Consider the following 15,453-nt stretch of genomic DNA (forward strand, 5'->3'; position numbering starts at 1 on the left):
TCTCACCTTCCCGGGTCGGGAGCCGCCACCACGCCTAAAGACAGGCTCGCCGGCACCTGACTCCGGTGGGCGCCGCCATCTTCACCGGAACTACGCACGGCCTCGCTCGGAAGTGCCCCCACGCCAGGCCGTAGGGGGTTCGAAGCGGCCCCTATGGGCGGGAACGGCGCTGAAGCTCCGCCTCTCCCGACCAGGCCTCCGCCCCAGTTTGCCACGCCCCCACCCGCGCTTTGGTTATAAGCCCCGCCCCCCCGGCCCCCTTTTAGCGCCTTAGGAAACGCGGGACTCTCATTGGAAACGCAAGCTCCTCCCCTTCCAGGCACGGGCCCCGCCTACGCCCATATTTCCCCGCCTCTGTTCTAGGCCTTTCCCAAATCTCAAGTCCCGCCTCTTTCCTAAGGACCTGGATCGTGGGCGTGTCTCGTTTGACCACGCCCTTAAGCAGGCCACGCCCATTCCCTGCTGTCCATCAGGCCGATTTGTCTGAGTCTCTAAACTGATTCGGAAACTAGTTTCCGCTGGAGTCTTGGGATACCGCCCCTAGAGCCATGAGACTCACTCACCTCCTTTCTGGGCCTCAGTTTCCCCATTTGTTTCCAGCTTCAGCGTGGACCACTCTTTGTGTGAGCAGTATATGTATGTCTTTGTGTGGCTAACGTGGCGTGTGTGGGAGGCAGTGGACCTCAGATGTCTTTCTCCGTCGATGTCCACCTCTTTTTTTTTTTTTTTTTTTTTTTTTTTTTTTTTGGTTTTTCGAGACAGGGTTTCTCTGTATTGTTTTGGAGGCTGTCAGTCCAGCCCGAGCCTCGAACTCACAGAGATCCGCCTGCCTCTGCCTCCCGAGTGCTGGGATTAAAGGCGTGCGCCACCACCGCCCGGCTTTTTTTAATGTTTTTAGAAATTTCATTTAAAGATTTGTTTTTATTATTTTTGGTTTTTACGAGACAGGGTTTCTCTGTATTGTTTTGGAGGCTGTCGGTCCAGCCCGAGCCTCGAACTCACAGAGATCCGCCTGCCTCTGCCTCCCGGGTGCTGGGATTAAAGGCGTGCGCCACCACGGAGGTGATGGCACATGCATGCATTTAATCCCAGCACCCGGGAGGCAGAGACAAGTGGACCTCTGACTTCGGGACCAGCCTGGTCTACAGAGTGAGTTCCAGGGCAGCCGAGACTGATTCACAGAGAAACCCTGTCTTGAAAAAAACCAAACAAACAAACAAAAAAGCCAGAAGTTTATTTCGAATTATTTAGATGGGGGGGGGACGCAGGTTCCTATGGGGACAGAGACATAGGATCCCATTATGGGTGCTTGGAGCCAAGCTCAGGTCCTCTCCAAGATGCTGAGCCATCTCTCTAGCCCCTCAAATTATTATTATTATTGGTTTTTTAATGTTTTAGATTTATCTATTTACCATTTGATTTTTGGGGGCAGGTTTGCTGGTTTGTTTTGTTTTTGAATTTTTTGAAACTGGTTTTCTCTGTGTAGCTTTGAAGCCCAGGCTGGTCTTGAACTCACAGAGATCCGCCAGCCTCTGCCTCCCGAGTGCTGGGATCAAAGGCGTGCACCACGCTCTACTTACCATCCGTGTGTGAGTGTTTTGCCTACATACATGTGTGTGCACCGTATGCTTGGATTGCCTGGACCTGGGGTTAGGGGTAGTTGTAAGCCATTATATGAACCTGTCTTTAGCAATACACATAAAGCAACAAGGGTTCCCAATCGCTGAGGTTTCTCTGTCTCCTGACCACACCCCTTTTGTTATTGTTTTGGGATTTGATTGGTTTTTTTGTTGTTGTTTTGTTTTGAGGCAAGATCTCACTATGTAGCCTTGGCTGGTCTGGAGCTCATGTGACCCTCCAACTCATAAATATCCACAAGCCTCAGCATCCTGAGTGCTGGCATTAAAGGTGTGGGGGGACATGCCTGCCTTATTTTATTCATTTTTATTTTATGTATGAGTGTACTATACATATGCATCATCTGCATGCTTGGTGCTCTTGTGGGTCAGAAGATCAGATCTGTTCCTGGAACAACTCATATATATATATATATATATATATATATCTTTGCTTTATGTGCATTGGTGTGAAGTTGTCAGGTCCCCTGTAACCGGAGTTACAGACAGTTGTGAGCTGCCATGTACTTGCTGGGAATTGAACCTGGGTCCTCTGGAAGAGCAAGCAGCCAGTGCTCTGAACAGCCGAGCCATTTCTCCAGCGCCCCCCCCCTTTTTAAAGATTTATTTATTACGTATAGTGTTCTATCTGCCCATATCCCTACATGCCAGAAGAGGGCACCAGGTCTCATTATGGATGGTTGTGAGCCACCAAGTGGTTACTGGGAATTGAACTCAGGACCTCTGGAAGAGCAACCGGTGCTCTTAACCTCAGAGCCATCTCTCCAGCCCTCCCTTACTACTGCTGTTCACAGATATCTTTGTAGTGATATTTTGTTTGTAATCTAACAAATAAAGCTTGCCTGAAGATCAGAGTGCTGAGCTAAGTCACTAGTTAACCACACACACACACACACACACTAAGCCACTAGTTAGCCATAGAGGACACACAGTGGTGCCCACACCTTTAACCCCAGCACTCAGAAGACAGAGGCAGATGGATCTCGGTGAGTTCAAAGCCACCATGGGCTACATGAGAGCAAATCAGTCTAAAAGCAACAGAGCTCACACTTTGACCCCAGCACTAGAGAGGAATACAAGGCAGGAGCTCAGTGCAGTCTCGGGTTTGGAGGAGAGCCTTGTAGTCCGTAATCACACTGAGGACACTATCACCCCTCTTTGGTCTTAGCCTTGGTAAAGGTAAGAACTCTAATGGCTTGGCTGCTTTGATTTTCTGATCTGTAACTTGAACACCAGTGATCTGTCTCTGGGTTTTTATTATTTGTGCTACATACCTTGATGACTTAAAACAGCACGCATTTTTATATTGCAGTTGTGAAAGGCAGACGTCTAAAATGACTATTTCTGAGCTAAAATCAAGGTGAGGACAGGAGTCCTTCTTCAGGCCTCCTAAAAGCTACCCCAATTTCTCCACCTGTGGCCCACATCCCTTTGGCCTCTGCTGGCATCTTCTCCTCTAGTTGCCTGACTCTCATCCTCCTTCTCCAGAAGGATCTTGTGTGTATGAGGGACCCACACCCACCAGGATGCACCAGGATGTTCTCTTCACCTAAAGATCCTTAACAGAGAGCAGGGTATGGTGGCACACCCTTTAAACTCAGCACTGGGAATGCAAATGCAGTCAAACTTGTGTGAGTTTGGGGATAGCCTCATCTATTTATAGCAAGTCCCAAGCCAACCAAGGCCCCCTCCCCTCCAAAAATCCTTAACTGAATCTCATCTTCAAAGTTTCTTTTGGCATATAAGGTCACATATTCACAGGTTCTGGGAATTAGAATTTGAACTAGAATGCATGGGTCTATGTATTTAATATATGTATGTATGTATGTATAATGATATATGATGTCACATAGTATAAATGTACATATAACATATTTGTATGTATGTATGAATATTATACACACACACACACACACACACACACACACACACACACACACACACACACGCATCATGCTGGTGGCCCAGATGAAAGCTCCCATGCATTCTATGAAAGGCTACAGTATGATACATAGCTATCCCGTAAAAGCATTACAATAAACTATACGGAATGAAGTCATATAGCTTTGCCATTTCTACTGAAGCATTCCAAAGTAAAAGCGGTCCTGTTCATAATAACATATACCTGTAATCTCAGTACTTGAGACAAAAGGGAGTCCAAGGCCAGGCCCAGCTATATAGGAAGTTCAAGAACATCCTGAGCCACATGAGATCCTGTTTTGAAAAAAAAAAAAAAAAGCACCCACAGGGTGGGTAATACATGCTCGTAATCCCAGTGGAGGAGAGGTGGAGACCCGGATCAGCCGTATAACTTAACTGGCAAATTAGTGCTGAACTTGCTCAGCAGTTAGGAACACTAACTGCTCTTCCAGAGACCTGAGTTCAATTCCCAGCAACCACACGGTGGGTCACAGTCACCTATAATGTAGGAAGCTCCATTCTTCTGGAATGCGCTTACTCATGCAGAGCACTCATACGTTAAAAAAAATTTAACCAAAAATCAGTCCTAGTGGTGACAACACACGCCTTTAGTCCCAGCACTCGGGAGGCAGTGACAGGTGGATCTCTGAGTTCCAGACCAGCCTGGTTTACACAGAGAAACTCTGTCTCAAAAAATAAACGAATACACAAATCTTAAAAAAAAAAAAAAAGGGCTGGAGAGATGGCTCAGTGGTTAAGAGCGCTGACTGCTCTTCCAGGAGACCGGGGTTCAATCCCCAGCAACCATATAGCAGCTCACAACTGTCTGTAACTCCAGCTCCTGGGGGCCACGCCCATGGCAAAACACCAATGTACATAAAATAAAAATGAAAAACAAACAAGGACAGCTGAGGAATGACACTACACTAAAGGCTGACGTTTGGCCTCTGCAAGCATTATGCACACATGTGTACCCACATTTGCACACACACACACACACACACACAAGTAAGAGACAACAGATGTGCGGAGCATAACCAGAATATATTATATACATGTATGAAATTTTCAAACAGCAATTCATATTTTTAAAAGAGATGAAAACTTATAGACTACCAGGCATAAAGCAAAGACATATGACAGCCAGTTTCCAAAAGCCCTCCCACTTGCCTCTGCTCACTCATCTCTGGACACTCTGCCCTCTTCGGTGTCATAGGATACCTGCCTCAGGACCGCTACACTTGCCCTTTCTCTGCCTAGACTACTCCTGTCTCTTTTTTTTTTTTCCAGACAGGGTTTCTCTGTATTGTTTTGGAGGCTGTTCTGGAACTCACTTTGTAGACCAGGCTGGCCTCGAACTCACAGAGATCCACCTGCCTCTGCCTCCCGAGTGCTGGGATTAAAGGCGTGAGTCACCAACAGCCCGGCGACTACTCCTATCTTTTGTCTGTATGATTCATTTTACTTCCTAGCCATCTTATCTAAATTCGTACCTATTTCTAGAAACACTTCCTAGGAGAAATGGTTCAGTGATCAAGAGCACTTGTTCCTCAAAGACCAGAGTTCATGAGCAGGGTGGTGGTGGTGCATTCTGTAATTCCAGCACTCGGGAGGCAGAGGCAGGCAGATCTCTGGGAGTTCAAGGCCAGCCTGGTCTACACAGTATGTTCCAGGACAGCCAGGGCTGTTACACAGAGAAACCCTGCTCAAACACCCAAACACAACACACACCCACACACACAATTCTAAGCACTCCCTTACCCTTAGACATGTCTTCAGCACAAACAATGACTATCTAAAATAGCTAACAACTTCTTTGCCTTGTGTCCTCTCTGCTATCATCGGAGCCCTATAGAGCAAAGACTTTTGTTGACTTAGCGCCCTGTCATTGCCTTACTATTCAGAACAGTATGTGACTTAGACTTGCTAGTCTATAAAGATTGCTAACATGAAGGTAGCTGGAGAGGCTTGTCATTTCAAGGGAGCATCAAGTTTCACAGGTATACCCTACGAGAAACTTGGGGATTAAATGGGTGCCTAATAGCTTTGGGAACCCGACATAGAGAAGGCTGTGGGTTGGGTGGATCTAACAGAGACTAGATTCAACAAGGTAGAATGCAGATCTATGGTGCGCCCACTGGGGCCTGGGTGAAGGTTAGGTCGTAACCACAAGCACAGACTACAAGCACAAAGTCCATCTGCATCCATCTGCCTACCTACCTAGGTATACAAAACACTAAAGCTAGCCGGGTGTTGGTGGCGCAAGCCTTTAATCCCAGCACTCGGGAGGCAGAGGCAGGTGGATCTCTGTGAGTTCAAGGCCAGCCTGGTCTACAGAGTGAGTTCCAGGACAGCCTCCAAAACAATCCAGAGACACCCTGCCTTGAAAAACAAAAAACAAAAAAAATATTTGTTTTATGTGTGTGCGTGTTTGGCTGTGAGTACCACGTGTGTACTTGGTGTCCCCGAAGCCAGAGTCCCCTGGAATTGGAGTTTCATGTGGCCATGTGGGTGCTGAGAATCAACCCTGGGTCCTCTGGAAAAGCTGACTGGTGCCCTTTAACTGCTGAATCATCTCTCCAGGCCTGTAGTCCCACGCTTGAGAGGCAGAGGCAGGAGGACCAGAAGTTCAAGGTCGTCTTCAACCACAAAATTTGAGGTCATTCCGGGCTAGACATTGTCTGAAAACGCAGGATGTGGAGCCCTGATAATGGTGGGAACATAGATTTTGCCCAAGGAGTACAGAGTGTTGACCTCAGAGGACACAGAGAACTAGATCACCCTCGGGTCTACAACTGAGGTCTGTTCCCATCTAAGCCCAGCCGTCACGCCTCCTCCTGTGAATATCTGGACCCACAGGAGTCCACGTTTCTCTGTGTCCCCCTATCTCCTCATCCCATCTGGCTATTTGTTTTGGTCCTCAGTGTCTCCTAGCCCTGCCTGCCTTTTCCAGCTCTTTTTTTTCCCGGGGGGTGGGGGCTGTCCTTAATCTCACTATATACCTGGGATGGCCTTGAACTCCTAATCCTCCCACCCTCCTTTTCGCTTTCTGCCCCTCTCTCTTCCGCCCCGACTCTGCTACCCTGTATCTTCCCATCTATTAATGTATGTCAGACTTCTCTTTGTGTCTCCATCTCTGCCTGCCTACTGGTTACTGTATCTCTCTCCATCCTTGCCGGCATCCGTCTCTCCTCCAGCATCCCTCCACCCGTTCCTACATCCCTCCACCCATCCCTGCATTTTCCCACCCTCCTCTCCATCAGTCCAGCTTCCAGGCCCGCCCCCTGCCACTCCCCCTCCCCTCTCCGAAAGGGTTAACTGTGGGGAAGGGCCGGGAGTCCCCGGATGGTGATGTCAGCGTGCCGGAGAGAAAGGACGAGGTGGCGGGGGGAGGCGGAGAGGAGGAGGAGGCGGAGGAGAGAGGGCGCGTGGGGGGGCCGGGGGGATCTCGGCCTGCAGCATCCGCCGGCCCCGCGCTTCAGACCCCCCCTGCAGGGGGAGGCACAGGAAGGGGGGGCCGGCCAGGGTCGGGCTGGGGAGGGGGGGCCGCGCAGCCCCCCCCGGCCATGCTGACTCCAGGGGCCTGACCCCCCCGGCAGCCCCCCCTCCCCCAGCTCAGCGGCCCACCGACTGGGGGGGCCAGCCCAGCCCCCTGGGGACCCCCGGAGAAGTGGGGAGCAACCGGGGGGGCCGGGACGGAGGTGTCGCCGGCCCCCACCGGAGGAACGGGGCCACGGGCCGCAGGGGGGGCGGCCGGGGGACCGGTCGGGCCGGGACCAAGGGCACCATGTCGTCCGGGTCCAAGGAGGGTGGCGGGGGCTCCCCCGCCTACCACCTCCCACACCCACACCCACACCCACCCCAGCACGCCCAATATGTGGGCCCCTATCGGCTGGAGAAGACGCTGGGCAAAGGACAGACAGGTGAGCCTAGAATCTACGCGGACACCTGGGGCGGGGGCGGGGTGCAGGAGGGGGCAGAGGGCGGGACCACGGGTATTTAAAGGGCAGACACCTGGGTCCCTGATCGAAAAGGGGCTTGGGTCCTAAGTTCCAAGTGTCCACGGTGTACGGATGTAGGGACTCTGACTCTGGGGCCTCGAGAGGGCAGGGGTCTGGGACTTCTGGGTCCGAGGGAGAAGTAGGGGGGTCTGGACTCCTAGGGCTCAAACAACCCTGTCGGGGCAGACGTTGGAGGGGCTCCAGGAGCAGTGGGGAAGCAGGCCCGTTGCGGGTGTGGGGCCCCGGCTGATTCTGCAAGCTGAGGCAGGCGGGTGCTGCAGTACAGCCGCAAGCGGGGTGGAGGTGCGGGCAGGGAGGAGGTGCGCCCATCCTGAGAGAGGCTGCTTCCCTGCCCCTCTTCCCAAGCTCAAAGGGGGCCACCTGCACCCCGGGCAGCAAGCTGGAGCCCTAGGGTGTGAGGTCGACCGCATTCTCCCCATTCTGCACAGTGTGCAAACAGGATGGAGAGGCGGGCTCTAGGAAGCTCGGCTCCCAAGAGTGGCCCTGGAAAGCTGGGTTATAGCTGATTGTTGCTAAGTGCGGCCACAACCGTCTCCTTCTGGGCAAGCCGGTGGAGGTGACCTGGGAGCTGACCTCTAGTGTTGCAGGCTGTGGGTCCCAAGTCCCTATGAAGCTGAGCTCCAGGCCTGAGATAAGAAAGGGAAGTCAGACTTTACATTCTGATAGGAAGAGCGTGAAGTGTTGTTGACCTCAATTCGTGAACTATGGAAGAAGTGGACGGGAGCCTGGACTCCTGGGGTCTGGGGGAGGATGGCTGAGGTCTGGATTCCTGGGACTGAGAAGGGGGTAAATGTCTGAAGTCTGGGTGAGTTAAGAAGGACTCTGAGGAACAGGCAGGGATCCCTGAGTGGGGGGCCCTTGGAATTTGCGCTCTGGTGACCATGGCAGCTATTTTGCAAGAGTTTAAAAAAAAAAGATAATTGAAGGGTTGGGGTTTGGAAGGAGGTGAGGACGGGAGGCTTGGGAAAGAACTTGAGAGTGTATTATTTGTGAGATTGTGGCGCTTCTGAAATCTGAAAGGCAGAAAATTCAAGGGAGTGATGGTTGGTTGACAGAGCAAGGGGACAGACTGGGAGAAAGAAAATCTGGCAAGATGAAGTTGGACAGACGTAGCAAAAGGTCAGAGAGTCAGAGTGAAAGCCCAGGGTGTGGGTCGGGGCAGAGGGTGGGCGATCGGAAGGAAGAGAAGAGGGCAACGGGAATGGGAAGGGAGATGTGCTTTGTAGGAATGGCAGCTGTCAGCCCCCAGTTCAGACGCAGGAGATTCAGGAGAGAAGAAAAAGATAAACTAACCCCGGGTGATGGGGGGATGGGGGTGTCTGGTAACTTAAGAGCTGGGGAGAGATCCAGGAGAACACCCCATACTCATTTCAAATCCGACCTCCAGGGCTGGTTAAACTTGGGGTCCACTGCATCACGGGTCAGAAGGTTGCTGTCAAGATCGTGAACAGGGAGAAATTATCGGAATCGGTGCTGATGAAGGTACGTGTGTGTGTGTGTGTGTGTGTGTGTGTGTGTGTGTCGGCGCACGCAGTATGTGTGTAGCAGGAATGCCCTTTGGTGCCGAAGGTAAGGTAGGGAGGTCATGCTGACCCCTTCTCTTGTGTCCCTGGCCCCTCAGGTGGAGCGGGAGATCGCCATCCTGAAGCTCATCGAACACCCTCACGTACTCAAGCTCCACGACGTCTACGAGAACAAGAAATATTTGTAGGTATTTATAGCCGCCCAGCCCCCCTCCGCCCTCCCTCCCCATGTTATTACTCCAGAAGCGGGACCTGGCAAAACTCAAGCCTGTAGCTCAGTGGGGTAGAGTGCTTCTTCTGTAGAATGCAGGAAGGCCCAGGGTTCCAATCCCAGCACCCCTGGATGTGGCAGCACACCCGTGTAATAATCTCTCTAGTGAGGTGAGGCACAAGTATCAGAAGTCCAAGGTCATCCTCCGGACACATAGCTGTGTTGGAGGCCAGTGGAGCTGCGCAGGACCTGGTCCCGTCCCTTCCCTTAGTTACAGGAACACGGGACCGATGCTATTGACAGTACAGCAAGATCAGAGTGGTCCTCAGCGGAGGACAGAGGCTGAGTCTCTTGCTGCTGCTGCTGTCTTTCTGCGTCAGCCTCCTGGGTAAATGGGATTACCAGCCCGTAGCTAGCCCAGCTAACTGCCTGCCTCTTCCTCCCTAAGGCAGTTAGGGTTAGTGTTGGCCTAGTAAAACATGAAGGATCCTTCCAGATTCCCACTTTGGGACATCTGAGGTCTCTCCTATCCCGGCATCACTTCCGATGCCAGGGCTGGCCACCCCAACAATGGGCCTCCTCTGGAGTCCTGAGTCAGTATCACAAAGTCCATTACGGTCCCGTTAAGATGGGGGTGGGAGTCAGCTGTCTGGGCGTCAGAGAATGACTCTTTGTCCGGATTCTGCTGGCCCAGAGAACAGACAACAGGAGAGGGGACAGGGCTCACGTTCCTCCCACCCCCCCAACCCCCCAGGATGTAGTATGAAGCCACTCCAACATCCATCAGATTGGTGGGGCAGGTTTCCCCAGGCTGGAAGCTGTGCCCAGCCCCAGGTTCTCATGGGAGTTGTAGTTCTTAGGCTTCCCAGATGTGGAAGCAAGAAGTCATTGTCTACAAAGTTGATGGTTACCACTTCCAACTCCACCATCAGGGCTGAGAGAGGGCTCGTGAGAGATTGTGCTTCACAGGAGAATCTAGCCTGCCAATAGCTCAGAAACCGAGTTTTTTGTTTCCTCTGGGAGCCGATAGGAACTGGAGGTTTAATCTTTCAGAGCCTGATGGGATTTGGAGTCTCTAGAATCCAGGTGGCTGATGGGAATTGGGACTCTCTATATCCCAGAGGCTTGTGGGAAGTGGGAGGGGGTTTTGTTTTGTTTTGTTGTTTTTACAAACTTCTTTGAATTGATGGGAGTTGTAGTTTCTCTTTGGCGTGTACCGTAATTGTGACTTGCCCAGCAATGAATGAGACCATGGGTTTATTCGAGTCACAGGCCTGGGTGGGGGTGGGGGAGACTGTGCAATAGGAGTAGGGTCTTTGGTTCCCTGAGTTCGTGGGAATTGTGGTTTCTGACCTCAGGTGCCAATGGAGTTTGTTTTGCCTCCAAAAACAACCAAGAGTTTCCTTGGGAGTCTATGCTACCCAGGGACTAGTGGGAATTGAGTTTTGGTTTCCTAGAGACGGGTGGATACTGGAGTCACTTCTCCTGGAGGCTGGTGGCAATTGGAGTCTGTTTCCCAGGGCTCGTAACAGGTGATATTTCTTCCTTGCAGAGAAGTCGGGGAGTTGGGGCTTCGCTGCCTCATCCTTCCAGCCCTCTGCCCCGTCTGTGTCTTCCAGATACCTAGTTCTGGAGCATGTTTCTGGTGGTGAGCTGTTTGACTACCTGGTAAAAAAAGGGAGGCTGACGCCCAAAGAGGCCCGGAAGTTCTTCCGACAGATCGTGTCAGCGCTGGACTTCTGCCATAGCTACTCCATCTGGTGAGGGGACAGCTGGGGGGTGGGAGACGGCTGAAGGTGGTCCAGGAGGCAGGTCCCTGCAGCCACACGGAGGGCCAGGCAGAAACCAGTGTGGTCAGCCCTCAGCCCTAACCTTTTTAAAGCTCCCAGGATTGTAACTCAGGCCATACCGTTTGCATCTCTTGGAAAAGTGTGCAATTCGGTGGTTTTAAATACACTTTCAGTCTTGTGAGTGGTTGCTATGTAATTTTAAGACTTTTTTTAAAAAAATATATTTTTTTTTTAATGTGTGTGGTTTGGGGCTTATGCTTGCTGGCCGAGAACTACATTTGTCATATGTCCCCAGCCTTTTTCTTTTCTTTCTTTTTTATTTTTTTCTTTGTGTGTGTGAGAGAGAAACCAGGTTTCTTTTGTTTGTTTGTTTGTTTGAGACAGGGTTTCTCTGTGGCTTTGAAGGCTGTCCTGGCACTAGCTCTTGTAGACCAGGCTGGTCTTGAACTCACAGAGATCCGCCTGCCTCCACCTCCAGAGTGCTGGGATTAAAGTGGTGCATCACTACCGCCCAGCTCAAAACCAGGTTTCTTATACTCCCTCTGTATGTAAACTCTATGTAGAATAGCCTGCCCTTAAACTCATTGCAATCCTCCCATCTCAGGCTCCTGCATGCTAAGATCACAGGTGTGGACTACCACATGCAGCTCTATATTTGGTTTGTTTTTTTAATCTTTTTGTTTTGTTTTGTTGTTGTTGTTGTTTCAAGACAGGGTTTCTCTGTGTAGCCCTGGCTGTCCTGGAACTCACTTTGTAGACCAGGCTGGCCTCGAACTCACAGAGATCCACCTGCCTCTGCCTCCCGAGTGCTGGGATTAAAGTCGTGAGCCGCCGCCACCCAGCCAATTCCATCTCTTGCATTTGATCCTGGGCTCTCTTTCAAGTTAATAACTGTGTTTGAGGGCTGGAGAGATGGCTCAGCCGTTAAAGGCTAGGCTCACAACCAAAAATAACTGTGTTTGATGTGAGGTACGAGTTGCAGTTCATGTTTTTGATGCATGAATATCCCTGCAAAAAGTAATTGCTTTTCCTCAATGACTTTAGCCTAGACAAAGATATGATGGCGTGTAGCATTTAGGGTAAGGAGCACATACCTGTAATCCTAGCACTCAGGAGACAGAGGCAGGAGCATCACGGAAGAGTTCAACGCCCTCCTGGGCGACATAGAACGACCCTCTCTTGCCAGGCACCGTGGCGCACCCCTTCAACCCCATCATTCGGGAGGCAGAGGCAGGCAGATGTCTGTGAGTTTGAGGCCAGCCTGGTCTACAGAGCGAGTTCCAGGACAGCCAGGACTATTAGAGAGAGAAACCCTGTCTTGAAACACACCTGCCCCACCACACACACAAAAAGAAAGATCCTGTTTTTAAAAGCAAGCTAAAGATATTACTCAATGGTTAACGCTCTTAGACAGGATCCAAGTTCAAGTTCCACCATCCATAACTAAAGTCTCACAACTGCCTGTAACGCTAGCTCCAGAAAGACGGGATGCCTCTGGCTTCATCTGCAATCACACACACACATTCACGCGTGTGTACACACACACACACTTGAAAGTTGATTTAAAAAAAAAAAACAACTAAATGCAGCCAGGGTATCAAGTTCTGGCAATGAAAACTGTAGCCTGTAGGGGGCACTATTCAACATGTGTGTGACCCACTTACTGACTGCTCCAAATAGAAACGGCAGAATTCTACAGCCACAGCTCCCTCCAGATTTGACCCTTAAATCTTGAGGAGTTTGGTCCAGGAGTAGAAAGGTCCTGAGGAAAGGAACCAGTTGTCTACTTTGAATGGCACCTTTTTTCTCTCTAACTACTGTGTTGGTGATATACATCTTTAGTCCCAGCACTCAGGAGGCAGAGGCAGGTGGATTTCTTGAGTTCCAGGACAGCCAGACTGCATAGAGAGACCTGGTCTCAAAAAAAGTTAAAAAAATTGCTTGATGTGCTCCTAAATAATGCTAACAATAACAGCAATAAAAATAATTTATTATAATAGCTGGGTGTGGTGGCACATGCCTTTAATCACAGCACTTGGGAGACAGGTAGATCTCTGTGAGTTCTAGGCCACCCTGGTCTATAGTATGAGTTCCAAGATAGCCAAACTTACACAGAGAAACCCTGTTTCAAAAAAAAACTCACTTGGCCAGGCGTTGGTGGCGCACGCCTCTAATCCCAGCACTCGGGAGGCAGAGGCAGGCGGATCTCTGTGAGTTCGAAACCAACCTGGACTACCAAGCGAGTTCCAGGACAGCCTCCAAAGCCACAGAAAAACCCTGTCTCAAAAAAAAACCAAAAAAAAAAAACTCACTTGATGTGGAAGTATTTTTATTTTATTTATTTATTGGGGATATTAAGTAAGACAGAGTGTCATAGTGTAGCCCAGGTTTGACTGGACCTCATGTCAATCCTTCTGCCTTGTCATCCAGAGTGCCAGAATTACAGACATGACACACCATACTTCACTGTATGTTTTTTTCTTTTTCTTCTCAAGAGAGGGTTTCTCTAGCCAGGCGTTGGTGGTGCATGCCTTTAATCCCAGCACTCGGGAGGATCTCTGTGAGTTCGAGGCCAGGCTGGTCTACATGAGCTAGTTCCAGGACAGCCTCTAAGACAATACAGAGAAACCCTGTCTCGAAAGAGAGAGAGAGAGAGAGAGAGAGAGAGAGAGAGAGAGAGAGAGAGAGAGAGAGAGAGAGAGAGAGAGAGAGAGGGTTTCTCTGTGTAACAGCCCTGGCTGTCCTGGAACTTACACTTTAAAGGCGTGGACCACCAATGTGAGGACACCTAGCTGTCTTTTTATAATTCTCTTATTTTCAAAAACATTTATTTGTTTGATCATTTGGAGGAGGCACAAGTGCCATGACCCACATGTCGAAGTCAAAAGACAACTTTCGGTTCTTCCTTCATGTGGCTTCTAGAGATCAAACTCAGGTCACTAGGATTGACAGCAAGGGCCATTACCCGAACTATCTCAGTGGCTCGATTTTTATATTTCTAATAACCAGTTCAGTGTGGGTGTGGTGGTACATACCTCTGGAGGCAGAAACAGGTAGATCTCTGGGAGTTCCAGGCCGACCCAGGGCAACAATAGTGAGACCCTGTCTCAATAAATGGAAAAGTAAAATTCTAAGTCAGGGCTATAGAGATGGATGGATAAGTGATTATGAGCACTGGCTGCTCTTCCATAAGACCTGGTTCCAACTTCCCCCACTACGTGGTAGCTCACAATCATCCACACTCTAATTCCAAAGGATCCAACATCTACTTCTGACTTCTTCAGGCACCAGACATTCACAAGGTACCAACACATACATGCAGGCAAAACACTCTCGTTGCTGGTATTTCTTGGCCCACCAGGTCCGCCGCCCTTCTCAGCCCCAGGTAAACACACGGACACTATATTAATTATAAAACTGTTGGCCAATGGCTAGGGCTTCCTGTTGGCTAGCTCTGTCTTAATTATTAACCCATTTCTATAAATCTGTGTATTTCTTCATGGCCTTATCTTACCAGAGAATGCCTGGTACATCCTATCTTCCTGGTCTCTGCGTGGCATTCCCCCCCATCCCCCCCGCCTCTTCTTATAGTCCCTCTCTGTCTACCTTTCCCAGAATCCTCCTCGTCTCCTAGTCCTGCCTATCTTCCTGCCTCTATTGGCCAAACAGTGTTTTATTCATCAACCAATAAGAGAAACATAAATACAGAAGGACATCCCCATCACACTCTTATAAGGAGCTGTATAGATGGCTCAGTGGGTACCAGAGCTTGCAACATGGCAAGCTCAGTGCTTGAGAGGCAGGAACAGAAAGTTCCCTGGCATTAGCTGGGCAGCTAGCTAGTCTAGCCATACTGATGAGCTCCACATAAAGTGAGAGACCAGCCGGGCGTTGGTGACGCACGCCTTTAATCCCAGCACTCGGGAGGCAGAGGCAGGCGGATCTCTGTAAGTTCGAGACCAGCCTGGACTACCAAGGGACAGCCAGGACAGCCTCCAAAGCCACAGAGAAACCCTGTCTGGAAAAAACCAAAAAAATTAAAAAATAAAGTGAGAGACCCTGTCTCAAAAAACACAGTGGAGAGCAAGGAAGAAAAAGCTAGATGTCAACTTCCCGCTTCCACATGCGTGCACATACGTGTGTACATGCCCATACACAGTAAGGCATGATGGATCTGGCGCAGCGATATACCCCTATAATCCCGGTACCTGAGAGAGTAAGGCAGAAAGACCGATTCAAATTTGAGGTCAACTTAGTGCACAGATCAAGACGTTGTAGCATAGCTCACACCCCTTCCCTCCCTCCCTCCCTCCCCCTCCCCCCACGCACGCACAGAATCGGTCTCGAGGG

The 15,453-nt window shown here is 50.2% G+C and overlaps 1 protein-coding gene across 2 annotated transcripts in view; it reads left to right on the forward strand.

Annotated features, from left to right (window-relative positions):
- The first annotated feature begins 7,140 nt into the window (after positions 1-7,140).
- Brsk1 (BR serine/threonine kinase 1) overlaps positions 7,141-15,453 on the forward strand; it is a 28,641-nt gene continuing 20,328 nt past the window's right edge. Inside the window, exons 1-4 of one of the 2 annotated variants that reach the window (XM_013123725.3) lie at positions 7,141-7,480; positions 8,967-9,061; positions 9,201-9,286; positions 10,933-11,073. In XM_013123725.3, coding sequence (XP_012979179.2) covers positions 7,345-7,480; positions 8,967-9,061; positions 9,201-9,286; positions 10,933-11,073 — 458 coding nt within the window. In that variant the 5' untranslated portion in view covers positions 7,141-7,344. Of the gene's footprint in view, positions 7,481-8,966; positions 9,062-9,200; positions 9,287-9,588; positions 9,702-10,932; positions 11,074-15,453 lie in introns of those variants that run through there. The other variant, XM_040734036.1, reaches the window with a different exon arrangement.

The sequence above is a fragment of the Mesocricetus auratus genome, unplaced genomic scaffold, assembly GCF_017639785.1.
Source record: "Mesocricetus auratus isolate SY011 unplaced genomic scaffold, BCM_Maur_2.0 Super-Scaffold_100037, whole genome shotgun sequence".
Taxonomy (NCBI): Eukaryota; Metazoa; Chordata; class Mammalia; order Rodentia; family Cricetidae; genus Mesocricetus; species Mesocricetus auratus.